At 39.4% G+C, this 13,819-nt stretch overlaps 1 protein-coding gene across 7 annotated transcripts in view; it reads left to right on the forward strand.

Annotated features, from left to right (window-relative positions):
• ARHGAP15 (Rho GTPase activating protein 15) overlaps positions 1-13,819 on the forward strand; it is a 622,596-nt gene that overhangs the window by 492,575 nt on the left and 116,202 nt on the right. For 6 of the 7 annotated variants that reach the window (XM_079924573.1, XM_079924572.1, XM_079924570.1 and 3 more), the window contains one exon: positions 2,038-2,172. The exons of the other annotated variant lie outside the window; for it this stretch is intronic. In XM_079924573.1, the coding sequence (XP_079780699.1) occupies positions 2,038-2,172 (135 nt within the window). The remainder of the gene's footprint in view (positions 1-2,037; positions 2,173-13,819) is intronic. 7 annotated transcript variants of the gene reach the window in all.

Genomic DNA, 13,819 nt, shown 5'->3' on the forward strand with positions numbered 1-13,819 from the left:
ATTTTCTAAATGTGCTTTAAGCAATAAGTTGTACAACATTTTTAGAACATGTGTTAAGCTATTTCTCTAAGAATGAAGCTCTTAACAAAACATAAGCACTCTGCATGAGATCTTAGCAGCAAAGTGCTTAAAAGATAAAGTAAGAATTGGTACCATGGGAAGAACACCAGCTGTAGAACGCACAGGTCCATTATGAGAAGTATGGTAGTGGGTAGGGAGAAAATGATTTAATCAGGAGTAAAACCAATTTTATTATAAGGGCACGCAGGGGGTGTGGCACCATAGTGAGAGGGACATTTCAAAATATCTGACAGATTTCAACAACGTGAAAAACCCGTTCTTTAAAGTGACAGTAAACCCCATCAGGTCTCCCTTTTTGATGCTATTGTTAACAGTTGACTGTTTAAAGCTGGCCTGCTAAGATGCTGTCGTCCTATTTCAATAGTGTGTAGCCAAATAAAAGACTAATTGTTGAAATACAATCAATCAAAAATGATTGCAGGGCAGAAAGAAGGTCTCCTCTGCTGATTTTGTTGTGGATCAAATTATTGTGTTATGACCGAGGTAGGAATGAAGGCTGAAAGGGGAGAAGAAAATAGCCCGTCTGAAATAAACAGATTCACCTTCATTCCTTCTCTTTGCAAACAGCCAATTGAGCAGGAACATAACTTACTAGCCCTGGGAGTAATAGTCCATTTAGAAAAAAAGATCTGATAAAGATTTCGGCTAATATTTTTAAAAGGACATGAAGACTATTAGCAGAACAGCCCATGCAGAGATCCCCTATAGTGACAATTCTCAGCTTTTCTTACATTTTTGGTGTCAATTCTCCTCTGCATTCATAAAACTGACACAAGCAAGCATCTGAATGTGAGCTTCGGACGTCGGTAAGGAAACACAATTCTAGTTGACCAAATACCTATTAAGTTCTTGCCAGGATACTCTGCTTTCCCATTAACCCCCAGGTTGTCCAGAATGATTAGCTTTAGTTTTCATTAAGCCCAGAATCCAAAATCTCTTCTGTGTTGTACGTTCAGAAAGACAAACGCTGTGGATCAGCAGCAATGCTTTTATGCCTGCTTCCTTTTAGTTGTATGCAAAGATGTGACTTTCAGACCCTATTACATCCACTTTTTGGGTGAGAATGATTCCAGACTTTCATACTGAAGACGAAAAGGAAGGAAATAATTGCCCAGCGTCTCTTTATTTCTTCTAAGAATTTTATTGTGGCCTTTATTTTCTTTAATATTTAAATATCTCAACTCACTCAAGCTTCCCAAGCAAACATTTCCGTTATTTCTAAGAGGAGTTGGTAAGCACTTGTGGGTTGTCTTTAGTGTGTTATCATTTTTGACAGCTTTGCATAGCCTACGTAGGCCAACAGGGGTCTGTCTAATATTGTTGCTGGGCACATTTTCCTTGCTGAGATGAAAACTAAAAAAAGATATTTTTGAAGCAGGAAGAAGGAATTAATATCCTTTCTCACTCACTATTCTATTCCTTTCTGACTTTATATTCAGTGAAAGAAGGAAAAAAGTGTTACCCATTATTCCCTTGTACATAGCAAGACTAACACATGTAAAGCAATAACTCATTTTCTATTGCCATGTTTAGCATATGTCTCCTGTTGGCTCAGCAAGGCCTTTAGGCCGGTCCCTTGAGCCGGCCATCATTGGCAACTCTTAGCCCCTCGGCCTCAAAACCAAATAGCTTTGAATCATGTTGAGCTGTGATGCTAATTTTCATACTGATGCATTATGGGAATAAATGTATCTGACATACTGTGTCAATGGCACTGTCTCTTTGTGTCTCTTGTTTTTTGTTAGCCGCACTCCTACAGATGGTATTCCATTGAAAATGTTCCCGTCCTACGGAAAAAAGGAAAAAAAAAAAAAAAACATGCACAGCACCAAACCTCTAGGTGCAGAAGGCTGTTAACGGTTGCTGATGATAGTAGGCAAACATTAACATAATAATTAGTGTCTTGTAATTGTTTCATTAAAACCAGTTGTTCCATTTCTCCTCGTGTTTTCCCAGAAGAGAAGCTGAATTTGGACGACAGCCAGTGGGAGGACATCCACGTTGTCACTGGAGCACTGAAGATGTTTTTCCGGGAGCTGCCTGAGCCGCTCTTCCCTTACAGCTTCTTTGAGCGGTTTGTGGAGGCGATCAGTAAGTACCTTACAGACAGGAGCGGTTGGTGCAATAACCTGGCAGTGTGGAATTACTATTAAGTAAATAATAAGAATGGTGATAATAGCAATCATGGTGATGATAATATCCCCAATGCTCCACAGCTTTCATTTTAGTTTTGGTGTTTTTGATGGCTTAGTCTTATTTCTGCAATATTATCTAAGTGTTTTGAAAAATTAAGAAAAAAAGAAGAAGGCATCCTGTTTAGGGTGGCCAGTTTTCAACTAAGCCTCCTCAAATGAAAATGGCTTCTCATGCAATCTGCTTTACAGGGGCCACCTTCCGCCTCCCTAGCCCCTACCTTTATACTTTCAGAATCACAGTGAGTTTAACTGAGTTCAAGGAGATTTTGAAAAAGAACCGAAGTGAATTAACTATTACATTTCATTAAAGAGGTGTTAAATCATCAGCTGAGGCATCACCTTCTCAAGGCTTGCTCACCCTACACCCACCAACACTAGTAAAGAGTTGGCTACAATTTGCTTACAAACAATGTGAATATTAAATTAAGTAATGGAAAGTTTCTTCTGTTAAGCTGGTGGCCTTATGGGAGGTTGAGTCGTATCACTTACTAGCCAATAGTCGTTGTATACCCCCTGAAACTTCCTTTCTATTATTTTCTCATTCATAACACACGCACACGCGCGTGCGCACACACACGTAAAAACGAATGAATGAATGAATGAAAATCTTTCCAAATGCAAGGACACTTCCGCTATTGATTCTCGGAGCAGCAACGATTAGTACATCTCTAAATTTAACATCTTAGGGTGTACTTACTATGATTGTGACAGCTTGGAAAAAGTTTCCTGGCAAGCAAGCTGATTCAAGGAGGAAAAAGAAAGAAGAAAGAAAGGTAAAATTAAAAAGCTTGCAAGCCTGGCAGGAGCTTAATTAAAGTCCAAATGAGAATAATCTCCAAGAAAAAAAAGTGCTCTACTTAGGAGGTCTGATCTTGGATGGCTGTGTGTACAGTGTTCCCATTAGGGGGAGTGGGATATGGGGAGCCTGTTGGAAACAGCCCCTCAATATGCCCTTTTATTCTGTTTTTCATTTCACAAAAGTCTTCACGCTTGTTTAAAGCTCTGGCAAAATGATATCAAGAGGAATAAAGCAGAGCTTATTCTCCCAAGGTCTTTCTCTTGCTGCCTGCTCACAATTTCAGATGTTGTTGTTGTTGAATAGAGTAGCAGTGCTTTAAATATGGGTTTTGAAGTGAGGCTGGAGCTCATATCCCCTGTCAGAGTTTTTATGTCATGAGCCCTCTGCTTCTCAAGAACAGTATTTTATAGTTCCCAGGCTCTCTTCACTTCTTTTTAAAAGGAGGAATAAAGAAAAAATAAACAAGCATGAATTTCCCTAACAGTTTATTCTGATATTCCATCTTGGAACACTCAAGCACGGAAGATCACTCATAATGCGAAGACAGTGTTCTGGTAAGACACTGGGGGCTTTTGCATTTGGGTACATATTTCTGATTATGTATATTTAGAGAATTCATACAAATTTCACATCGTGGTCACCATACTTTTAAGTGAGAATTGTCTTATTTGGAAATATACTTGTGCATGTGCTGATTTGAGGGCTATGATGTAGGATACCCATCGTTTAAGCTTCCTTTAGTTAACCTGATTCTGAAGATATTAGGCAAGCCATTCCCTTAGTCTAAGAGATGTGGGAAGCAGGCCCTCAAACCCATGAGAGGTTGTGTCCTTTGAATTTCCATAAAGAGGAGGACCATCTCTGGTCTATCCTAGACTTGACTCCAAACTGGACAGAATTTCAGAATTATTGGCATGGTTAGAACTTAACAAAGCAGAATTGAGGTAGGCAGCATGCTGTTGTGACTGATGGCCATTGAGAGGATTTTTTCCAACACCTATCAAATAGGCTATGGAGAAAATGAATGAGAGAGTGCTTTAGAAAGTCCTTTAGAGATGTAAGATACTGAACAAATGCTAACAGTGTTTCTCCAGATGAGCTTCGTTTGAGAAAGTAATCTGGAAGCAAAGAGACGGGAGTTTTTCCTTCATTGCTCAAGGCAAGGAGAATCACCCTCAGCAGGCTTGCCTTACCTAACTCATGTAGTACGTAGTATTTTTAATATGTCAAATGGAGGGACTAACCAAGAGGCTGATATGGCTGAGAAATATGATGTTGGAAAGGGACATATGTTTGCTAATCCATGCATTTTTGACATAACCTTGACATTAGTTCTTGAATTCTCAACTCAGCTTGAGGTTGTAGTTCATGTTTAAATATCCTTAAGCAATGGCAGAATGGCCACATAGTTCTTTGGAAATGGCAAAACCACACCAGAGGAGAGGCACTTTTACTCCACGGTTCACTAACTGAGTAAAAAAGTTTTTCCAAAATATAAGGACATCCGTATCCAGTCCCAGAGAAGTGCTGGGCTTTATCATAGCTCTCAGTGCCTCTTGTAAAATCTATACCATGAGAAGCTCAACAGACCTGCCCATGAATTCTTCGCTCTTTATGAAAAGGAACCAGCCAGGTGAGGTCTGTCTGCAGGGGAGATGTCCATATAGGCTGGCTCTAGGCTTCTTTGACCATCTTCATCCATCACTTCTTTGCTCTGTACCTGTGGAAGGTTGACCCTAGCCAGCTGTATCGCAGAGGTGCTCTTGAGGGCTGGCTTCCTGCTGCTACAGTCAGTGGAAGTCTCTGGTGATAGATGGCAGAGGGAGGGGGAAGGAAAAGACCAACCAGTTTTTTTAGTTTATCCTCCACCCCCTACCCCTTGCCCACCCATCTGCCTCAGATAGCTTCTCTACCTGAGGATCCATGATGTCCTCCATGTCTTCAGCCCATTCTGGTTCCATCTTCCATCTGGTGATGTGGACCCTCCTCCCTTTGTCCCTCCAGCCTGGTAGTGGCTTCCTGCAGTGGCTGGTTTCTTGGTGACTTCAGGCTTCCTTATTTGGCTCTCAGCTTCTTCATCACATGGATAACCAGTTCCCTGCATCAAAATCATTCCCTCTGTTGGTGTAAATGCTTGAAGTGATGTCTGGTCTCTGGTTAGCCACTAGCAAAACTCCATGCCAGTCACTGTCATGGTTCATGTAGCTATAACGTTATTTTCCTTTACTGTCTCACTACCCCCAAGCCCAGTTTGTGAAGGCTTAAGATTTCTATTTGGCCCCAAATTGAGAGATCTTCTGTTACCCTTTCATGACAGAGTGAAAAGGTGAACAGACCAAAAGGAATTTTACATCCAACTGGAATGCTTTGCTTCTGAAGAAGAAATGTTTTTTCGTGTACAAGCAATTAATGATCATTTGTGCTATTTGAAATACTGTTAATTTTTATTATATGTTTGAAAGTCATCATTACATATTCCAAGAAGAGTGAACAGAAGGCATTTACTTTTTTAAGTAGTTTCTTTTTGGACCAAAAACAAGCATTAATATGATAAGAACCAACAATTGCCATAGTGATTTCCTGTCTGATAACACCCATTGGGGTAACAAAAACACTAGCGATTGTTTCATATTTCAGAATCCAAGTACTGCAGCTATTGATCTGAAATTCTATACTTGAGGTCAATGCAACTGGGTCACCTGCAGGTTATTTCATGGGGATTTAACCCACTGACTGCAAGGACTTAATTCCCTGGAAATGACTTGTGTTGAAGGCATTATTAATACTGTAAATGTGAACTCAGTACAAAAGCATGACTTTAGAGTTTTATGATAGGTGATGCAATCTTGTGGCTAAAAGCCTGCAGGGGGTCTGGACATTTCCAGTACATCTAAATCCTATGAAATGTACAAAGTTTTTCCTCTATTCCCATCTCTTTTGTTCTGGTACCGCTACCGATCCAAAGAAAAGAGACAACAAACAGTGTCTTTTCTATTTTACTATCTGCATTTTTCCAAAATTCCTGGGAAAGGGAAAGAGAGGAGGAAAACTTGTTGACACTTTTTATAATTATTTAATTTATTTCTGAAAATAACACAGGAGACACAGAAGAAATGGAAAAATCATGTGGAAAGTAATTTCTAGCTCATAAAGTTACTATGAGAATAATACAACATAACATTTCCTTTATATTAGGTGCTCAATAAATGATTTGAAAGAAATTCATTTTTCAGAGGAAAAAAGTAAGTCACAAAATATTTCCCACGTTCATATGGCTCAGAAGATTAGGTTTAGCATTAAGCTGCAGACTCTAAAACATAAATACTTTCCATCATCCTACATTGCATTTCTGGGACTGTTTATCTAAAAGAAATCTTGCTGGAAGAATAACTAACAACTAAACTAGCTGTTGCCAAATATCTGTCTGTTACATCATCCTATATAAAACCTATATATCCCATATCATTCTATATAAGATTGTGTCATTTCTGTCTTTTTTTTTAACCAAGGTTAGAATGAAATGATCAGAAATTTTAGTATTGGAGTTCTAGGTTAGAAATAAGTTAAAACTTTCCAAGGGTGAGCTATGTTTCAGTATTTACTATTAGATATTAAAAGCATCAGTGCTTTAAATATTGCCCTCTTTGAGTACATTTTAACCCTCCACTGTATTATTTTTGTAACCAATTTTTCACCTATCCCCTTTTGAAATTCATTTAGATATAGACAATGTTACTTTCCTATTTCATATGAGTACCTGTTTCAAGCTGAAGTGTTATTAATGTTCCTTTATACAGTTCTTCACTTTTATCAAATTACAACATGCACCAAACCAGATTCTACAGAGGCGTTCATGATGGAAAGTGATAGATTGGGCCCTATCACTTCACATCCCCAGGCCTATTCATGAGAGGAAACCTCCTTCAACTATTTCAGTTTTCATCTCTTGTAGTCGTTACTTTCATAACTCTGGATAATATCTCTACTTCTTGACTTATCTACTATAGATAATACCTAATATGAAATATTAATTTATTCTACTTCACTTCCTCCAGCATTTGATAGTCATATTATTATATGTAGATGTTGAATAATACACATAAACCTCTGTTTCTTGTTTCATTCAGCATTCTACAGTAACTCCTAACTTTCCTTTGTAAGGTAAATATATTTTCCTTTCTACTCTTTCCTTTACCTCTCTTCCTTTCTTTCACAATCTCTGGTTATTAACTCCTTTAAATTTTAATAGTTTGACCAATTAGAAAACTAATAAACAGTGTTGATATTTGCATTATTATGAGTTTGTAAGTCTTGTTCATTACCTGTCCAAGAGGTTTCACAAAGATTCCTTCTTTAGAATTCACTGTCACAATCCCTACACTTGTCAAAGAGTATTCCTCACCAGGTCCAATAGAATCTATTTTATTACACTCCAAAAATTGCTTAAACTCTTGGCCACATTTGGTTCCCTTTATAGTTGGATCGTGCTTTTCTTGTGCAGATGTTTTATTTATTTTTTTCCTGGCGTCTGTAATTGCTTTTCTTTTTCTTTGCTTTTTTTCTTTTATAATGTCCTTACTCATTTCTGACACTATTGCGCAGAGTCCCGATTTACCAGGATGGCTTCTTTCTAGAGGCTTCTGCCATTCTAATTCATATTGGAGTGGTGCTTCCAGGGCTGCTTCAGGGTGTTCAGATTTCTTTGTGTTTTCTGAATTAGAGGCACTGTGTCCTATAGGACATGTGTATTAGTTTCCTATTGCTGCCGTAACAAATTACCTTGAACTCAGTGGCCTAAAATAACAGTGATTTATTACCACATATTTCTATAGGACAGAAGTCTGAAGCTTAGTCTCACTGCTAAAATCAGAGTGCCGGAAGGACGATATTCTGGAGGCTCTGCAGGAGAATCCACTTCCTTGCTTTTTCTAGCTTCTAGAGGTTGCCTGCATGCCTTAGCCAGTGGTCCCCTTCCACCTCCTTCACAGGCAGCAGTCACATGACATCACATCACTCTGACCTCTTCTGTAGTCAGTCTCCCTCTGACTTTCTCCTCAGTCCATTTTCCAGTTTTGAGGACCTTTGTGATTACATTGGGCACCCCCTGGATCATCCAGGATACTTCCCCATCTCAAGGTCCTTAATTTAATCATATCTACAAAATCTCTCTGCCATGTAAAGTAACATATTCACAGGCTCTAGGAAGTAAAGTATGGACATCTTTATGGAGCTTTTTTTTTTTTTTGCCTACACCTTCTCTACACCCATGTCACAGATGTGCTTCATCCATCAATTTTCATCTTCCTGTCTCAAATCTAAAGAATCATCAGAGTTGAGATAACAGTGAAACCATAGGTTGATTAGTAGATGAGCGGAAAATAAAGAGAAATGACCTTGTGAATTTCCTTACAAGATGTTTTATCTATTATTTGTGCGGGATAGGCTTAGAGATTTGTGTCAGGCCTGGGCCAAAGCTCATTTATTCAAGGACTGTCTGATAATTTCACCTTGGTCACCTTCACCTCAGCTCTGTGCTGCTCTTGCTAGAGCATGATTTAGGGTTTGTTGATTTGTTGTATTCTAAATTTCCAAAGTTGCCTTTTGTGTATAAAAATAATTACTTTTCCTTCCACCCCTGAGCAGGGCCCCATCATGGGAATGCAATCAATGCTAACTTCAAGATCAAAACAACCTTATGGGTCCAATAGCAGTCCCCTTATCCTCGTTTTCAGTTACTCTTAAATAATATTATATATATAATGTTTATTATATATCATGTTTATTATGCATCATATTGTTATATATCGTGTTTATTTAATATATGTGCATATACATAGATATATGTATTTATGTATATAACACTTGGAGATTAGGCAAGCCAGCAACAAACTGAGACAGGAAAGATGCTTCATACAAGTCTTCAATTTAAAGGTTGTAGTCACACACTCATTTGAAGACAATATTTATGCCTAGTTTTGCTACACACTGATCAGTTAAGCAGTAAAACAAATTGTGAGAAATGGTATCCATAAGGTTGACTAAGCATCTTTAAAATCAAGGCACTGAAGGTAGAGCATACCCCATGCCTGGTCCTTAAATATAACTCATCCTACTATACATCTGTCAGTCACACCATCCTCATATAAAAATGATCTAGGGCTTCCCTGGTGGTGTAGTGGTTGAGAGTCCGCCTGCCGATGCAGGGGACACGGGTTCATGCCCCGGTCCGGGAAAATCCCACATGCCGCGGAGCGGCTGGGCCCGTGAGCCACGGCCACTGAGCCTGCGCGTCTAGATCCTGTGCTCTGCAACGGGAGAGGCCAGAACAGTGAGAGGCCCACATACCGCAAAAAAAAAAATCTAAATTAAAGACATTGCCCTATGTCAGAAAGTATCTATTGCATGTCTTAATGTTTTTTTTCCTATGGCCATCATGCCATTTTACCTTTAAACTATACTTTCAGTAAGTAATTGGGAAAATAAACTAGTCAAGTATATTTGCAAATATTTTCTTTACTCTTGACTTTATCTTGCCCTTTGGTCAAACTATTTCTGATGCATCATCAACTCTATGATGACACTCTGGGAGAAAAGAAACAGAGCTTGCAAGGCACTTGACTACGAATAGTTGCTAAACATGAAAGCATGATAGTGACAAATTACCTTAAGACCAGAGAAAGGAAAAAACAGGGTTTAAAGGGTCACCACAGAGAAAGCAGAGATATAAAAATAATGTAGTACAAAAATATTCTCTACAGCACCATTTCAAGGAAATTTGAAATTAAAATAAAGGTAGATTTTACAAATACTCCCCTTTAACTACAGTTTCCACTTCAAGCTCACAGACTTGGCGGGGTTTTTGTTGTGGTTGCTTTTTAATCAGTGTGTGTGTGTGTGTGTGTGTGTGTGTGTGTGTGTGTGTGTTTTAGCAAACTAGAAATTTTATGGCTGATGCCTAGCTTGTCTCTTAACTCATTCTAATTATATTCATAATTAAATTGTAAAAAAGAATAGTTGACTAGAGCCAAATGGCTTGCACAGGTGTCTTTTTGTAGGAATGGTTTAGTGCTAGATAATAAACAACTGGACCTCCATCTACTTAATTTGGCTTAATGAAAAGTCCTTTATAAGTAAAACTAGAAGGTGATTCAGAACTAAAATTGGACCTCGATGCTGAAATTAATTGAGTGGTAACACATCAGCTCCATTAGAAAACGTGGCGCTCGTCTTTTTGCTTTTCCTTAAAACTTTCTTGCACTTCTTTCTTCCATAGCCTTATGAGGTCAGTTTTCAAAGCAATAAACTTCAAGCTGAGCGATGAGCCAGTCAGCCTTCCTGAGCATCCCTGCTCCCACTGAAGAGAGGTGCTTTTAAAAAATATATAGCCAAATGCAGAATTTCTCCTCAGTACCTCAGGGGAAAACAGTTATCGCGACCCTGTCCTCTAATGTAGATTTAGGTCACTGGTTTTCATGGGCTGTTATCAGGGTCACAGCATCAATAGATCCTAATGAAAAATGAGGGTTTGTGGCCTTTGAGATGCCAGTCTCATTTCACATTCTCAGGTTAACACCAGTACTGCTTTGTGATCACCACAGAGAGACCTTCCAAAAAGTTTTCTGCCGACCCACTCCCAACTCTGATTCTGGCCACATTTCTGGGAGAATGACCTCTCCTACTTCCCCAGTAGGTTTCTTTTCTCTCACCCAGTCCAGCGTGGTTCTAATTATAAAGATAAGCTAATGATGCAACTGGCTTGCCGTTTCCTTTTGAGGAAAAGCCAAATTCTTTGTGAGGTCTTCAAAGCCCTTCATGTCTGGTTACCTGAAAGTTCTCTTGCCTGGACCATGTCCTTCAAGCCCGCTGATCTCCTGGCCTTTCCTTGAATACCCCAGGTATATGGAGGGTCTTTGTCTGCTCAACCCCTCTGCTACAGGCATGTCCCCATGTTGCCACTCACATGTTCACTTTTCAGTGAGGCCTACCTCATCAGAGAAGCTAACATTTCTACCTGTGGGGCACACCACCACCTCCATTCAAATTCTGAGTCCACTATTTACTACCTTTAAGACCTTGAGCAAGTCCTCAACCTCTCTTCACCTCAATTTCTACAACTAGAAAAAGGATGTAAAAGTAGTATCTTCCCCATGGGGGCTGTAGGGAGTTTAATGAAATGCTAATTATGACAAGGCACTTATTTACGGGTTTCTGGCACGTGACATTCAGCGAACATCAGCTAGCAATATCAAATCAGTGTACAATCAGCCTATCCTTCGGGCCACGCTCTCAAATGACCTTCCTGTCCATTCCCACAATCTTTCCACTCCTCTGATAACGTGTCTCAAGTGACACATATGATCATCTTTATTCTGCTTTAATATTTGTTTCCAGAATTCCAGACAGCACCAAATATGTTTAAGATAATAATCCAGGATATTCTCTTGCTTTGAGATCCAGCAAATCCCACTTTTCTTTATCTCATGACATCTCTCCTTTGTTCTTTCAGCAGTTCCCAGCCCAACTCCACCTGATTATTCCAAAGCCTGTTACTTCATTATAGAACATACATCTTAATCATAACTCAGAGGCTAACCATCTTCTCCAACCTGACGCTGCCTTACTTCTAATGGATATTAGTAAATGTGACATTGATAGTGACACCAGAAAAGACAACTTCAAAGTAATGCCTTCTCCCAATTGGGAAATTAGCTTCCTTGCTGATGGTGTTCCTGTGTTTTCTCTTGTGAAGGTTATAGGCTCATTGGCAAGAGAGGAGTTTAGGGTGTGGAAGGGGGAGGCTAGACACCAGGCTGTGCACATATTCGTAACACTGTAGATCTTTCTCACAGAAAAAAACATTCAAAGAGTTGTCAACCGTATTCTACAAGAAGTCATTCCTCCTCATACACACACATAGACACAGGGACACACACTCACACACATTCTCCAAAGCGGAAATGTTTCATTTTTTTTCTTTTCAGCTCTCACAACTCGTGACATTCTAGCTTTAAAAGGTAGACTTATTTTGGAGAATTCCCTGGCGGTCCAGTGGTTAGGACTCCACGATTTCACTGCCGAGAGCCCAGTTCAGTCCCTGGTCGGGGAATTAAGATCCCACAAGCCACGCGGTACGGCCAAAAAGAAAAAACTTTTACAATTATCTCGAGAACTTTCCTATTAATCTCCCTGAGCTATTTTTGAACCTTGATATGGGGTGAGAACTGACCCCTTACCCTGTTTCCTCTTGCTTGCTCACAGGCAGGCACATGCTCTCATCGGCTCAGGCACCTGTCCTTACTCTAATTCTCCACCTCTCAGTTGATAACAGAGTTTTCTTCTAATAGCTTCTAGGGCTATCACGGGCTCCTTGAAATGCAGCATGTCTTCATTGGCTCACTCTTTATTGTTTTGGAGAGTTAAACTTTAGAAGTGATGTCTGCCAGAGTACTATACATCTCCTGGGGGAATTCTGCTCATGTTGGAACAGCACAATATACTTGCTGAGAATTGCCATGTGGTTTGGAGATTGGAGCCTTTCCCTAAGGATCGACTCACACATTTTCTACCTACACTTTGGGAAACAGAAACATGGAAAATGGATACCCTTTTATAGAAAGCAAGTAGCAGTGCTGGTTTTGTAAGTTAAAGTAATATGCTTGAAAAAACAAAAGCAAACACATATTTTTTAAAAAATCCATGCACGATAGAAAAAAGTTGCACCGGATAATTATGAGTTTCCTCCTTTCATTGACTTATTTATAGTTTTCTATTTAAATGTGCAGTCCCTTTTATTTCATGCAACACCTTCACTTTTCAGAAAATTGAAACTCTAAAAGGGTAAATGTCTAAGGCCCTGAGTCCATGATTGCTGTCTAACCAATCAGCTCTTGGCCTCTTTCTCTTTTACTTTTCACTTGGAGCGTCCAGCAGGTGAAAGGTTGACTCTTTCAGATCTCAAGTCCATTCGTCTGCCAAGTAACGGATGGGTAGACCCAGTATTGCCGTCTGTCATGCTAGTTTGCAGGCTGATACTGTCCTTCCAATACATGAAATCAATGATCTTTTGAGCTTCTCCTCCAGGTCCCTAACTCCTCTAAGCACCATGGTAAGATTGTTCTTTGACACCTTTTGTGTATTATTCTCTGAATATCTAATTGGCACCTAAGAAGGAACTATTACGTCATTGAAATATTTTTTTGAAATTTCTACTCCTTTGTGCTTTGTTATGAAAATGTTTTAGGAAAAAATCATCCTGAGCAATATTAGACACAGAAAGACCTCTGAAACCCCTGTCTATGATGCTAGGATCTGTAATGCTCAGGGCTTCTGAGAGCTGGACCCCTAAATGAATATGTCTTAGCCAAGCAGAAGACCCCAGAGTTCTCCACAAAGGGGAAAGACAGACCAACTAGAACATAACTAGAAGAATCACATTGGTCAATGTCAGCATCCAAACACCATCTTTCTCTAAAAGTTCCGTAATATTTGAAAAGACCTAAAACATAAGCTCCAACCTCTGTGTAGTATTCTCCTTTCTTTCTCTGTTCTTTCAGTCATTCTCAAGAATTAAGATCACACTCTTCCAAGTGTGTCCCTCTAAAGTATGGAAATTATCTTAGTCAGCTTGGGCTGCCATAACAAAATGCCATTGACTGGGTGACTTAAACAACAGAAATGTATTTCTCACAGTTCTGAATGCTGGAAGTCTGAGATCAGTGGGCCAGCATGGTTGGGTTCCAGTAAA

Source organism: Stenella coeruleoalba (assembly GCF_951394435.1).
Source record: "Stenella coeruleoalba genome assembly, chromosome: 6".
Taxonomy (NCBI): domain Eukaryota; kingdom Metazoa; phylum Chordata; class Mammalia; order Artiodactyla; family Delphinidae; genus Stenella; species Stenella coeruleoalba.